Source organism: Periplaneta americana, chromosome 9, assembly GCF_040183065.1.
Source record: "Periplaneta americana isolate PAMFEO1 chromosome 9, P.americana_PAMFEO1_priV1, whole genome shotgun sequence".
Lineage (NCBI taxonomy): Eukaryota > Metazoa > Arthropoda > Insecta > Blattodea > Blattidae > Periplaneta > Periplaneta americana.
The window spans coordinates 93020966-93036460 of NC_091125.1; the positions used below are offsets into that span (position 1 = coordinate 93020966).

Genomic DNA, 15495 nt, shown 5'->3' on the forward strand with positions numbered 1-15495 from the left:
AAAAAGGGTACAGCGAGAATATGAATACACCTAGTAGGGTTTACAGATGGAACTCGTCACACAGTTGTAAAACACGGGCTTCAACCAAGAGTGAGCTCCTTGGTCAAGGTTTTTTTTTTTTATTTTAGCTGCTATTTCATTGAATCTTTTCTATCAGCCACGTCGTAATGATTTTATATTTCATACTGAGATGCAGTGTAAGAAAAACAATTTAAATATTACAGCGTAAATATTTCCATCAACTGGAATAAATATAGACGAAATCAAAAGTATTTGAGAGATTTTACAGCTATTGTGGCAGTTATGTCGTCCTTGGTGGCCTATAAATTTAGTACAAAAAATTACTATCGAATTAAATATTAATAAAAACATTTTTGTATTCTTCCGCTTTGCTTATGATAGGGTTATCCCCCTCATAATATCTCCCTGGTTGCTCTTTCTTAAGCCTAGGTGATAAAAAATTGCCCGAAAATGTTACACATATTAGGCTTTTTTCGGCTTATTGATCTTGCTAAGTTATAATCTTTTTTCTCTCTTGTACGGAGGAGGGACCCGAAGGCTTACACTGCAACCTGAGGCTTATTGTGCCTATCACTCCTATTGGTAGCCGAACGGCCGCGCTCTTGTTCAAGTAGGCTACAAGCACGCTGCACCTGAACTTAACACGGGTTATTTTACGACGCTGTATCAACATCTAGGTTATTTAGCGTCTGCATGATATGAAGGTGATAATGCCGGTGTGGACACTATGGTATGGATGATGATGATGATGATGATGATGATGATCTGTGAATTAATGATGGCGAAATGAGTCCGAAGTTCAACGCCGAAAGTTATCCAGCAATTCTGCTTTAATTGGTTGAGGAAAAACCCCAACCAGGTAACTTGTCCCAATCAGGATTTGAAACCGGGTTCGCTCGTTTCACAGTCACATGCGCTGACCGTTAATCCACAGCGGTGGACCAAGTTATAATCCTATTGATAAATTAGAAATTTTGCCGAAAATGTTCGCCTTATTAAGCAACTTTTTATCGCATTGATTTTCTAAGTTTTACAATAATTTATACTGGCATAATTATGTATTTTCCTGATCCCTAAGTGAGATGCGACTATGACGAGGGTATCATACCAGAAGGGCGTATCAAAAGAACTGCAAATTTACATTAGACATATTTAAATGTGGAGTGACTTTTCCTATCCTTGCCTACAAAAGAAGTACTTTCTTTGATTCTTTCTCATGTCCATTGTAATTCTCAAATTATTGTTTTGAAATATAAATAGGTTCCATTAAAGTATTTCAATAACGTAAAATTTATTGATACATCCTTCTGGTATGATACCCTCCATGAGAATCAAGGTATGACTAAAATTATTGTTGTTTTAAAGATTACCGCCAGTCTATAATAGAATAAATATATATTATGAATGAAACAAAATTATAAATATTTAAACATAGGCTTAATATTGTTTTGTTTAGTCAACTGTCCGAAGATAGGTCTGAACTTCATAACTGTGATATCAATAAGGAATCACTCATGAGACAACTAGGCTGGGAGATAATAGGGTAGGGTGACCAGTTCCTTTCCCCCTCCATTGCATACATCGCCGATTACCTACTAAACATAATATTATGAAAACTAAAATCCATTGCTACAATTAATTCGACTTCGGAGGAATTCCCAAATTTCATTTAAAATAAACTATTGTTTCTGATTCATGATCAATTTACTAGTTTTATTTAAGAGTACTGTCCACCAATTAGAAGATATTCTATCTGTCTGCGTTTGCATACAGTAAGCAAAGGTCGAACTCGGTACCATAGCGTTCTAATCAGAATGTGTAAAGTGGTGAAATATGACGAATAAATTGTAGGTTTCGTTTTAATTTCCAAGAAACATGCGAACAAGACAATTTTGTTATTATGACTAAAGGTAAAATTCAATGCTTCAACTGTTCAGTAGAGATTTATATACTATAAAACATTACAATATCGATCTTGAATATCAGGATTTTGGTGAACATAAACTTATAGGTAAGAGTTAAAAAATAAGATTTTTTCTTCCATTATTAAATTCTGAAGAGTATTGAATATAAAAGACATGTTAAATTTAACCTTAATTCGATGGTATTCGGGTAAATGGAGTTATGTCTCTTTTTGTGCAAATGGAGTTTCGTTTCCCAGGTGAATACACAAGTTAAATTCTACAAATGAGAGTGCAAAAAACAAAAGAATAGTAGCATTTTATTTGTTTCATTTGTGTAGAAAATAATTTGCAGTAAGTGTCCGAAGTTTAATTTTCATTTATCTCAAAACACATTTTTATGACTTATCTCCCTTTACCCAAACACCATCGAATTTATCGTCTCTCGTTCCATGAAGATTTAAGAAGATTACTACACATTTACAGCTTAAGAAGTTTCATTTCTGCAACGCGTAGAGACTACACAGAGGGCCTGATTTAGGCACGAGTCTATGGTGCCTCTGCTCAGGGTCTCATGATTCTGGAGGCCTCAAAATCCAGGAACAAGCCTTTTTTATTTAATTATTCAAATGGAATGGACAATAATTCTGACGACTGAAAATCAGAATTGAGAAAATAAGTAATTACCTAATTAATTATTATGTTAGAAAACACATAAAAATCACTTTATTGATTTAAGTTTAGAGTCATAAATTGAATGCAGAGTTTAATGTGTTCAATTTGTAAAAGTTGACTACCATGTACAGTTTATTCAAATTGTATTTAAATAATTAATAATGAATTCAGCAGCCAAAGTCAACATTTCAGTTCTTATTGTGTTGAGTGTTAAACCAAGTTCCTAGTGCTTATGTTCCTTACAGCTTATCTAATTTCTGTCGGTATAGGACCTTTATCGGTGTGTAGTGACAGTGTTAAAGTGTTTTTGTAGAAATGTCCATAATTAAAAATGGAATTCCCAAGCAAATTTGAGTTAGGAGCCATTAAAATAAAAGGAAAGCTATTAAAATTAAACAAAAAAAAACGCTGCTCATTGAGCAAGTACTGTATGTTCGTAGAGATCTCCAGTTTCAAAAAAGTTAAGAATGTTTTAACGCAGACTAATGAAGATTTTGTCATACAGAGACAACAATCCGCCACAGCTACTAAATTGTGGACAGCCAAGGTATTTTTTTTTTTTTTTGTATAAACCTAAGCCAGAAATTAGGAAAAATGAACATTCCTTCTAAACTCCTGGCCGATACTACAACCACTGCAATCAGCTTTGATCTGTCTTGTGGCCACACATAACCACTGATTACTTTAAGGAACCACTATATTTTTAATTATTCTCCTCAAAATAGAGAATTAATAAAAACCTCTGTGAAATAATTACATGGTGAAAGGAGATAGGTGATAGAATATAAATATAATAAGATAGGCCTAGTTATCATATAAATTTAAATTATGGTTTATTTAACGACGCTCACAACTGCAGACGTTATATCTGCGCCGCCAGTGTGCCGGAATTTTGTCTCGCAGGAGTTCTTTTACATGCCAGTAAATCTACTGACATGAGCCTGTCGCATTTAAACACACTTAAATGGCATCGACTTGGGCCGGGATCGAACCCAAACCTCGAGCACAGAAGGCCAGCGCTATACCGACTGCGCTACCCAGGCCGACTAGTTATAATATGAATATATCATAGCCTATATTATATGAAAAGAAAGGGCCTCAAAGAGAATTAAGCTCCGTGCCTCTGAAATTGTAAATCAAGTCCTGGCTACACACGCTTTCTTCTTCTTCTTCTTCTTCTTCTTCTTCTTCTTCTTCTTCTTCGAAGAAAATTAGTTTAACCTGTAGAGGATTTAACTTACGAGTAATTTGAGTGGAAGCATTATTACTTACAGGGGACCAGGTAACTCTGTTGGTGGAACAATTCGCCACGGACTGAAAAATCCAAGGTTCAATCCCGGATGATGGCAGGATTCTTCTCATTGTCAGACTTGTAGAACGCCAAGAGGTCCACTCGGCCACCTGTTAAATTGAGTAGCTAGGGTGAAAAGGCGATCAGAGCATGGTGATGTCTACACCCCATCATCCTAGTGCCGAAATCATGAATTTCTAAGGTCCTCCAAGCGCCTTCATGGCGCCGTAAAGGGGAATTTTTTTTTTTTACCTTATTTCCAGTACATCTGACAAGTGACAGTTCAGCTTCGACAGACAAATGAACTGTAACATGTATATGTTTACATTCGTCGCTTATCTAATCTTACAAGGCTGGGAAATCCGACTGTTTATGCACATGAAAACGAGAGTTAACTGTCCGACGATAGGGGCACTCATCAAGGTCGCAGATCTCTAGCAGACAGCATTAGTAAATTCAGAACTTTTTCCCTGGGGGAGGATTTATACTACATCAGGGAGGAGGTGGAACCGACAGCAAAAGAAGCAAAAATTCAGATCTTACCCAACAACAACGACGACGACGACAATAACAACAGAGGCAGTCTATGTAAAAGGGAATATAGAAAAAATTGAGAGAGCAGGGAAAAATCTCAATTGGATTGACTCGTCAATTGAGAGTGAGAACCTTGCCGTAATGGGATTTCATGGGCTGTTCTTATTCTTATTATACAAATTATACTTTTTAGTTAAAAAATACTCTGAAATCTCCGGGGGTACATCCTGAAATTCCCCCGGGCCATACCCTGAATTCATCACTGTTTACATTACATTACAATGTAATTACATGTCCACCGCAGTGGAGTAACGGTTTGCGCGTCTGACCGTGAAACGAGAGGGAGGGTACGAATCCGGATTGAGGCAAGTTACCTGGTTGAGTTTTTTCCGAGGTTTTTCTCTCAGCCAAATGCTGGGCTCATGGTAACTCGTGGGACCGGGGTTGAGGCCTACGCGGAAAGGTAAAGGGATCATGTAGGCCTTAGGAAATGCACACCATTCCATGCGGGGTAGTACAATGGACTCACCCAAGCGACCTGCATGCGAGGACAGTCCTAGTCCGTGCCTTTCCCTAAACGGGGGACAGACAGACAGACAGCAGATCGATGGATGGATGGATGGATGGATGGATGGATAGATAGATAGATAGATAGATAGATAGATAGATAGATAGATAGATAGATAGATGGATGGATGGATGGATGGATGGATGGATGGATGGATGGATGGATGGATGGATGGATGGATGGATGGATGGATGGATGGATGGATGGATGGTTGGATGGATGGATGGATGGATGGATGGATGGATGGATGGATGGATGGATGGATGGATGGATGGATGGATGGATGGATGGATGGATGGATGGATGGATGGATGGATGGATGGATGGATGGATGGATGGATGGATGGATAGATCGATGGATAGATAGATAGATAGATAGATAGATAGATAGATAGATAGATAGATAGATAGATAGATAGATAGATAGATAGATAGATAGATAGATAGATAGATAGATAGATAGATAGATAGATAGATAGATAGATAGATAGATAGATAGATAGATAGATAGATAGATAGATAGATAGATAGATAGATAGATAGATAGATAGATAGATAGATAGATAGATAGATAGATAGATAGATAGATAGATAGATAGATAGATAGATAGATAGATAGATAGATAGATAGATAGATAGATAGATAGATAGATAGATAGATAGATAGATAGATAGATAGATAGATAGATAGATAGATAGATAGATAGATAGATAGATAGATAGATAGATAGATAGATAGGCCTGGGCATAAATACCTCAATTGAGGTACTGCAGACTACCCCTAAACTCTCCACTCCACATTCCGCGGCAGACAGTTATGTATCGGACCGACTAGCTTTAATTAGTCAGATAATCTTTTCGTACTTTGATTTTTATTGTAATTGTAATTGTAAATTTACTACTAATTGTAATTTTATTTGTAATATTATAGTTGGAATCTCCTGGTAGAGGGGCAGAGAAGGCCTGACGGCCTTATCTCTACCAGGTTAAATAAATAAATACTAATAAATAAATACTAATACTAATACTGAGTGATGGATTGTACAGTATAAGACATGCAAGCAATTTGATATAAGGAAGGCAGGGTCTTCGGCGGAAAATAATTTCGTTATCAGTTGTTAAATTTGTTTACATTTGATACTTATAATCCAGTATTAAAATAAAATAGAGCTGTGGAATGATATGCGATGGTTTCGGATGTTATTAGGGATTGCATGAAGCCCAACTGTTAAGAACTAATCAATAGTGTTTACAAAATTTAGCCTTCACAGAATCTGTAAAACTACCGGCAAATAATGAGACAGCACGCCAGTGCACTGCTTAGTTTACCCTCATACGTTTTCGTTATTGCACCTATTTTAGAATAAACTACGAGATGAGACTTTGCTATAACGGACAACGCGTTAGACCTCAAGTCGGAAGGTAGCATGTTTGAGTCTGATCATGATAATTTTTTAAAATCAAAATACCTCATATTTATTATTGAAATAATGGTGGTAGTTCACTGTGTAGCGATGAACCGTTTTTCCCTCATAACTCATAAACTTGTAAACTTTTTCATGTTCCCTCTCTTATTTTATTGCTGAAACTCATGTTTACAATATCTTGCTCTTTCAACTACATTCCTTAATAAATACTTTTTTTATTTTGTGTTAGAAGAAACTACTGATATTTGACCATTTTTTAAGGAATTTATTTTTTATGAGACAATCTATCAAAGGTAGAGAAGTGATCTTGCATCATATTGTAGATATGACATGCATAAATATATATAAAAAATTTCACCACAGAATGTTGGATAGTTTTTTAGTTATGTGGGAAACGCTCCATCACTGCACAGTGAAATGAATTTGGAAAAAAGAAATGTAAATAACTTTTTTAAACCGTAAATATATTTTTTTCATATAGCAAAAGGACAGTGTTTTACACATATTAATTTTCATTATTATACAAGACACAGTAATGGAGGGAAAAAAAATGTTGAATATTTCCAAAAACTTTACTGCTGTAAGCTGTACCTAAGCCTTAAGCCGGAATAATTGTATTAATAAACGTCAGAAAAAGCAGAGCCTACTTAATTTGTTACAGGAAAATACTGTACTTAAGGCAGTGACAGTGAGTAGTGAAAGAATAATTTGTTTTTTTTTATTACAATATACGTATGTATTGTTCTGTACTGTAATTATTGAATATTGTTTACTTCCTCTTCTAAGGAAGACGGAAAGGGAAATTTCTTTCTTTTTTTTATTTATTTATTTTGTTAAGATATTTCCTATTAAATAGAATACTGGTATGCATAATTTGTGTAAACTAGAAGTTAATTAATAAAAAAAACTGTGATTTGTCCAGTGTAATGGATATACATTTCTCAAACTACATTCCTTCTTCACTCTTCTAAACAATTATTGTCATTATTACGTATATTTCAAAATAACTAGTGCTGCCTTATTAATGTTACAACAGTAGTTTGAAGTTACATGTCTTAAATTAGAAAAAAAAAATACTTGCTGGTTTGAACTTTCGACCTAATTCTCCGACAGAAACCATATACAATGTTTACCGCTTGTGGACAGATACATAGCAATATTGTATCCAAATGTATCGCTATGTCACATGCAGGTTCAATCAGTGGTGCAATGGCTCAAAAAATATTTCACGCCATTATGTTCAAGTTTGAACCCGCGGACACCAAGTTCCCCATCTCAAAATACTTACCTAAGATCCTTCTACAACCCCTTAAATTTCTTCGGTTGAATTCTGAAACACCCTGTAGAAAGACAGACAGACAGACAGACAGACAGGCAGGCAGGCAGACAGACAGACATATGTTACACTTGATTATATATTTCATACAAAATAATAAAATTGTACTTGAAATAGCTTTGTTGTACTTTTTTTCCACTGCATATCTCAGACTTCTATGACGCAAATGACTCCAGAATCCGCCAGAAAAAAATTGTCTCCTCGAAGATGCAACGCTTCGCAATAATATTAAAGGGAACAAGTTTCGATGACATCGAGATTAGTAGATTCGCAATTTCAGGGGATTTAAAAACAAACGCTCGCATGAAAAGGAATCTTCAGTTATTCTTATATGTTTCTAGAAATGTAAATGTTATTGTTTTTCTCTTTCTACACTCTATATGTGATGCTGAAGAAATTCTTATACCCTCTAAATAGGCCTAGCCTATGTCTTAATAGTGAATGTATGTGAATTGTAAGGAAACAATATAGGAACAAAGAGAGTGGTTTTATTAACGGATTAAAATGGTGTAAGAAGGAAGATTAGAGTGATTAATAGGAAAGTCACAGACAAATATGAGACCGAACACTACTTAGGTAAGACTGATAAAAGGACTGTTACAATTGAAGGGTTCAGAGCGACAGTGGGCCAAGCGCCATGCATTAAAAACGTAGGAAAGAAGGGTTAAAATTAAGTGAGAACCATAATTTAATGAAACATATAGCAAGTAATATAAAGTATGCACATTAAAACTAAATGATATGTCAATCTACAGTAAACTATGGTATTCAATTAACTTTAACCCTTGCTTTTTCCGTTTTTAATAAATGGCGCTTGGCCCACTATGGCTCTGAACCCTTCAATCATACGTGGAGAAAAGGAATAGCAGATATACCAACGAAAGATCGGAAGTGTGTTATGAAGATTGATAAAGAGGCTTACGGGATAAGAGGGTTATATTGATGTTATTATTTCAGGTAGGAAGGAAGAACTATAGTAAATTATTTTCAGTGAAGGATATCAAGGTTTTATTAGCAGAAGTATAGTTGAGTGTGTTTGAAGTGTGCAAAAAATAATTTAAAGAGAGTTGTAGTGTAGTAAAGTATATTTAAAATGATCTAGAAGCTTGTGACAGATAGCCTACGAAGAAAATTAATAGAAAATGGACTAAGATAATAGGATCAGATTATTTAAAAAAAAAGGAACATTAGTTAAGGTTAAATGGAGCTTCGTGTGGAGACATTTTCGTGGGACATTTCTTTCCCAACTTCCAATATTCTCCAATATTTTCCCCCCTAGAAATGGCTGTAATCTTTGTCAATAACTTTGCCGCTGCTTCGTCATCTTCAGCCAACAAATTCATTTCCGCTGCATAAGACAATTTTTTAGGTGTTACATTCTTCCTCAATGCTTATATTTTTCTGCGTCTTTCAGTCAATTCTTCAAATTTCTTATGAGTGGCTACATATTTCAAGAATAGAGAAGAAGGTGGTAATATGGGACAGTCTTTTACCACAGTATCTAATTTGAAAAGAACGAAATAAAAAATGGGATCTGAAGTGGTCCTTTATAGGAATATAATTTCTCCTTGCAAAGTCATAACATGGTTATATCAAGGAATCAGGTGTTATGTTTTTTTTAGAAAGTTCTCTTGCCGCATAATTGGACTTCCAGAAAATAAGGGTGCAATATGGGACAGACAAACTGCATTCGTAAATTCTAAAAATTAAGCCTGGAATCACATACAATGTTTAATACATGAATACTGGTAACACACTAGACACAGAATTCATATGGAAGTCAATATCTTGATAGTTATGCCTATATAAAAATATAAATCTCTCCGTTTTCCATAGCATCTTTTATGCGCGTATATCAGTACCTTACACACAAATTAGAAGATTCTAAGACTCTAGTTTTGTCCAGAACATCTATTTTTCTCACATGAATAGTAATGTTGTAATATGAGGTAACCCTGTTCCATAGGCCTAATACCACCACTCATATCAAAGCATAAAACCTTGAATAAATTTAATTTACAATGGCATTTGATTTTCATGATGCTGAGCACTACAAATCTATACATTCTACTTTTATTTTTACTCATAAAGATAATTTCTATACTTTAATTTTGTTACTGCGAAACAGCCGAGAAAAGCACCCTCTGCAAGCACTTAACACTGACGTAATGAACATGACCCTTCTCATGCATAACTCTCACTCGATGGACTTACTGCGTACAATTGCAGACAAAGACTAACCGAGGAGGAAAATATATCGCTATACGTAACAGACAGTGCCACTAATTTAAGAAAAACAGCCGTGTCCCATTTTACAACTCCGTCCCATATTACCACCTTTTCCTCTACTATATACGCCTACCACGTAAGGATGAAATGCACGCTTTCCGTTGACGTTGGTGGAGTTTAGACAACCAACGAGAGCCGAAGCTATAATGCACATCTTATAAAATCTGTCACTCAGCAATACTCGCCTTCAAGTCTATTCTTATCGGTCCGATACATAACTGCCTTTGCCGGAGAATTTGGAGTGGGGAGTTAAGGGGTAGCTGCAGTACCTCAATTGAGGTATTTACGCCTAGGCCTGCTATAGATCTCATTTGTTAAGTCTGATTAATCTTGTGAAGAGTTTTGTGAATAAAAAGAACATTTACATAGGCTACATGGAGAAGGAATTCAGGGTTGTTCGAAAGTAGGTTGACTTTTTTTCTGAAGTGAATGTTACAAAAGTTCCAAATTTTGCAAAAGTAATTGGTTTTCTGTTCAGTATAGCAGGCTCGAATGCCTATGTTGAAAGAGCTTTCTCTTTAATGAAGTTTAAGTAGTCAGATGTAAGATATGTGTTCTATGGACTTGATGAAGTTTTAACTACAATATTATTTCCCAACTTCAGTCATGCAGAGAATTTATCTTTGAGAATAAAAATAATACAATACTACTCGTACGTAAAGTTATTAAATAATCTGTTAAATATGACTTATGTCAGCAATACTTTGTGTTTTCCTAGGCATGGCTTCATGACACTTCTGCTGCAATATACAGAGGCTGTATATGTAGGCCTAACATAATGTAAATGTATGTTATAATGTTAAATGTGCAAAATAGAGTTAAGAATAATAATTACTTTATACCTTAAAACAATAAACAATCAATTATATGCTATTAAGTCTCTGGGAAGTTCGTATACATTTTTGTGTGTGTGAAAATCTTCCTCTTTTTCCTAAAACAAATCTTGCAGCTCTAATCTTAATATCTCTGAAAATGAATTTCCTAACATAAAGAAAGGATAGCAACTGAGAGAAATCCTAAGGAAAATATGTTTTTCTTCATGGTGTCAACTGCCGCATAAGGGTAAAGGAGTCAGTTTTTATGCGGAATGTTCTAAGACAAATTCCTTGATATTCAATAAAAAGGTCTGTCATCATCTGAATTATTAATGCGGTGAAGATGTCATGCAACCTTTCTGCAGTACGGTCAGTCCCAGGTAGAGTATTCAACACAACCCGTTGCCGCCACCCAGGCTGTGACGAGACAGAAACAGACATGTGTTGGGTTTCTGCCGAAAGACTGAGTTACTGCGGAACAACCGCCATCACAAGGTAAGGACAATCCTTGCTGATATCCTAAGACAACAAGGATTAGAAGTCCATGAAGAAGTGCATTGTATCTCGGAAGATGATTCAACAAGACAGCAGATATTGTTGTCATTGATTGAAAATACAACACAGGAACAATACTAGACCTGACTATCAGGTTTGAAAGAGATGCACAACAGCCAAAACTTACTGATGATGAAAAGAGAATCATCTATGAACCTTTGCATTCCTTATTTTAGCAAGCAGTATAACATCATGGCTAGTCGTTGGTCAGTACACGGATTTCTTTTTGGAGTTCGTGGTACCATCTCCAAATATACCTATAACCTTTTAAAATCCAAGGGATTCACATTTTACAATGTTGAGAAAATCCTTAGAGAAATTCTAAAGGAATAAATTCAGATTTTCCAATTTAATCTCTATTTCAAGTAACATGATTTCACCTTCACTTTAATTTTCTTTTGAAATTTATTGTATGTACAGTATTTTCATTGTTTTGTTGTAAACTTTTATATATGTATTTTAAATGATTGGTTGATTGGCAAACTTACTCGTGTTAAATTACATAAGCAACTGTGGCTTACAGCTATTTCGGTGCTTCTTTACACCATCCTCAGAGCCTACTAAATCTCGGCATCATCTCGAACTTCGCTGCCTGTTGTGGGGGTGCGTTTTCGTGTTGAAAAGTGGAGTCAAATAGTGTGTGTGTTCTGAAATTGATCTGTGTGTTGAGAATTTGAGCGGGGTGTGCTTTAGTATGTGTGTATATTTCATATTGTTCTAGTGTGTTGAGTTTTTGGTTTTTGGGTTGTATGTGTAGGTTTTCCATGTCTGTATTTATGTTATTGTATGTATGGTTAGCATTAGTTATGTGTTCGGCGTAGCCTATGTGGATGTATTGTGTCCTTTGTTTAGAACTAGAACAATATGAAATATACACACACACTAAAACACACCCCGATCAAATTCTCAACACACAGATCAATTTCAGAACACACACTATTTAACTCCACTTTTCAACACGCAAACGCACCCCCACAACAGGCAGCGAAGTTCGAGATGACACCGAGATCTAGTAGGCTCTGAGGATGGTGTGAAGAAGCACCGAAATGGCTGTAAGCCACAGTTGCTTATGTAATTTAACACGAGTAAGTTTGCCAATCAATCAATCATTTATATTTAAGTGTTAAAAGTAGTGTACGCAAGATTCAAGATGGATATGTATTTTGTTTTCTGGATCCTTGTGGTCACTTTTTTGAGGGGCAGATGGTTTTATTTTATAAATCATATATATATATATATATATATATATATATATATATATATATATATATAAATTAATGTTAAATATCAATCTTGCATTCATTGCTTGAATGCATAAAGTTGAAAGAAAAGTTGAACCGTGTAGCTGCACCTGTAGGGTCTTAGACCCCAACTTTTCCATTGCATTTTTTGTTGTGTTAGGCGCGACTGCTGTTTCATGAGACGTTCTGCGTATCTCTGCTCTCTCATCTCAATAGAAATATCGACCTGAAATGATCTGGCAGCATAAACAAGGGAGTTTAGTGTGTAATACCTGGCTCGTAATTTTGCCTCGTCACGGTTTTGAACGCCATGGAACTTTCAGTTTTACTTCTCATCCCTGAAGACTCAATGTTAAGCATTTTTTATCGCTTCCTTAAAAGTCAATTTCAGTTTAGCAGAATTTAAACCTGGTTCAAAGACGAGCATGATAATTAGATACAATCGAGGTTATGAAAACGTACGATAAAGAAAATATATTATGTATACAATGCACAATTTGTGTTAGGTAGGTACTTACAATAATTTTCTTCTCTTTCGCGCACGCGTAATTTTCTAGAGCCTCCTGAAGTCGCAGTATCACTGCATTGTGTGGCATTATAAAATCATTGGTCATAACTCCAGACGTTCCTTTGTTTTATTATCGCTTGCAGATTGCGTACAAGTCCACGATCTCGCTCAAGGGCAAGCCTGTAAAGCGTAAAACAGGAAAGACGATTCAGGCGGTATGAAGGCTCGCAGCTACAACGACAAGAAATATACAGTATATAGTAAAAGTAGTGCTGTGTTTTATATTCTCATATCAGGATTTTCATGGAAACAAACACAAATATGATAGTATTTACATGCCATCTGACAGCAGCTTCTACTTTAAAACAGAGAACAAGTTTCACTGCTGATTAGTCTATCATTAGGAACCGTACCTTGTCCCACGAGGATGAAGTAGGCCTAATGGAATGAAATGGAATTTTCGGAAGCGAGGCACTATGACCCAATACTGATACCTTTTACGATCTATTGCGCTAACCCTCAAGCTAGTTCACCGCTGTGGAGTAACGGTTAGCGCGCCTGACCGTGAAACAAGCGGACCTGGGTTCAAATCCTGGTTGGGACAAGTTACCTGGTTGGGCTTTTTCTCGGGGTTTTCCCTCAACAAATTGAAGCAGAATTTCTGGGTAACTTTCGGCGTTCGACCTCGGACTCATTTCGCCATCATTAATTCACATATCATCATCATCATCATCATCATCATCATCATCATCATCATCATCATCATCATCATTCATAACACAGCCCGGGTTAAGTTCACGGTGCGACGTGCTGTACTTGTACAAGAGCGCGGCCGTTCGGCTACCAAATCATTTACAGAATAGACTGGTAAGCACAATAAGCCTCAGGCTGCAGTGTAAGCCTTCGGGTCCTTCCTTCGTACTTGAGGAAAAAAGCCCTCAAACTATAGCCGCGACGCTGTTATTCCCGGCGTGACTCCTCCTCTTTGCTTATGTCTTAGGAAGTGAAGGCTCTATAATGTCTAGGTAGGTAGTATCGTTCGCCATTTTCGTTCTTTCGTTGCCGAGCTACCAGACGAGGAATCTATTTTCCACACTGTTAAAAATTATCATGTCGTAGCTTCTATGATAATAAATCAAACGCACTGTAATTCAGCAAATAATTGAGCGGCAAATAACATCCTCGTGTGCTTTCTGCGAACGCCAACGAAAGAGTCAAAATGGCGGGCGATTATATTAAGTATTTATCCAGCCTTAGTAAATGCATAACATCTTCATCAGCGAATCACAAGACGCACACGTTTAAATGTCGACCTGTAACGTGATTGGCTGCCGGAAATTAGAGCGACGGGACTATAGATGCATTCCCAAACCCTCATCGGCTGACTACACTAAAGTTCGCTGCGTACCCTGGCTTCGAGCAGGCAACTCCCCCCCCCCCCCAAATGACACCTATTATATTGTGAAAGAGCGTACCCATGCATTCATTTAGTGGAAGACGAAATGACGTCGAGATTTACTGGAAAAAGCAAATTATAGTGTGATACGATCGCTCTTCATCTGTTCGCGTGAGCATATGGCCACAGATTCTTGTTCATTCGTCTGCCTTCTGAGCACGCGACACCTCAAGATGGCCGACTGGATGGTTGTGTGGTTTTACGCGAAGAACAAGATAATGAGGTCTTTGCGTTACTAATGCTTCTGTCAAGGCTGCAACGACGTATTTCCAGCGTTTGGCTATTGCCAACACCTCCCGCATGCTTCCCGGATACCAGTGTCGTCCGTCCTATAAACAGCCGTTCAAATACGCCATTCTGTTTCTATCTCCCGTGGACGATGGCCGTCATGTGGAAGTGTTTTCCCTCTTGCCTAGCCCTGTTTCTTTGTACAGCTGCGGGGAACCTGGTGATCCCGAAGTGTTGTCCAAGTGGACAGCAGTTTAACCGCGCTTTGAAGTGCGAGACTTCAGACTCTGTCCCCGACAACTGGGATTGGATATTAAATACCGCTGTATTACCAGACGGTCAAACAGTTAATTCGACAGAGAGTCCAACTGTAATGGCAAACACGACGCTCAACTGTCCTCATGACTCTCGGTAAGTTTCAATAACAATAAGCCCTTTAAGAACGTTTAATTAACTTCTTAGAGAAACCTAATATAGCCTATTGCACATGAATCAATTTGGCTTTCGTAATAATCTTAGTATTAATGATGCTATCTTTAATGTAACCAAGAATATTAGGCCTATTACTAATTTGGATTGTAAAAATAAACGTTTAAGTGTTTTCATTGACATTAGAAAAGCCTTTGATACTGTGGATCACCTTATATTAT

General features: G+C 36.6%; 2 protein-coding genes across 5 annotated transcripts in view; one reads left to right on the forward strand and one right to left on the reverse strand.

The window, feature by feature from the left end:
• Positions 1-15495, reverse strand: part of LOC138706245 (CXXC-type zinc finger protein 1-like) — a 103180-nt gene that overhangs the window by 38779 nt on the left and 48906 nt on the right. The window contains exons 1-2 of one of the 4 annotated variants that reach the window (XM_069835297.1): positions 13172-13317; positions 3870-3998 (exon numbers count right to left, since the gene is read on the reverse strand). The exons of 2 other annotated variants lie outside the window; for them this stretch is intronic. In XM_069835297.1, coding sequence (XP_069691398.1) covers positions 3870-3998; positions 13172-13267 — 225 coding nt within the window. In that variant the 5' untranslated portion in view covers positions 13268-13317. Of the gene's footprint in view, positions 1-3869; positions 3999-13171; positions 13318-15495 lie in introns of those variants that run through there. One more of the 4 variants, XM_069835298.1, reaches the window with a different exon arrangement.
• The window catches only part of LOC138706244 (probable G-protein coupled receptor Mth-like 3), a 78999-nt gene continuing 78454 nt past the window's right edge, over positions 14951-15495 (forward strand). Inside the window, exon 1 of the mRNA XM_069835295.1 lies at positions 14951-15256. Within this exon, the coding sequence (XP_069691396.1) occupies positions 14997-15256 (260 nt within the window). The 5' untranslated portion in view covers positions 14951-14996. The remainder of the gene's footprint in view (positions 15257-15495) is intronic.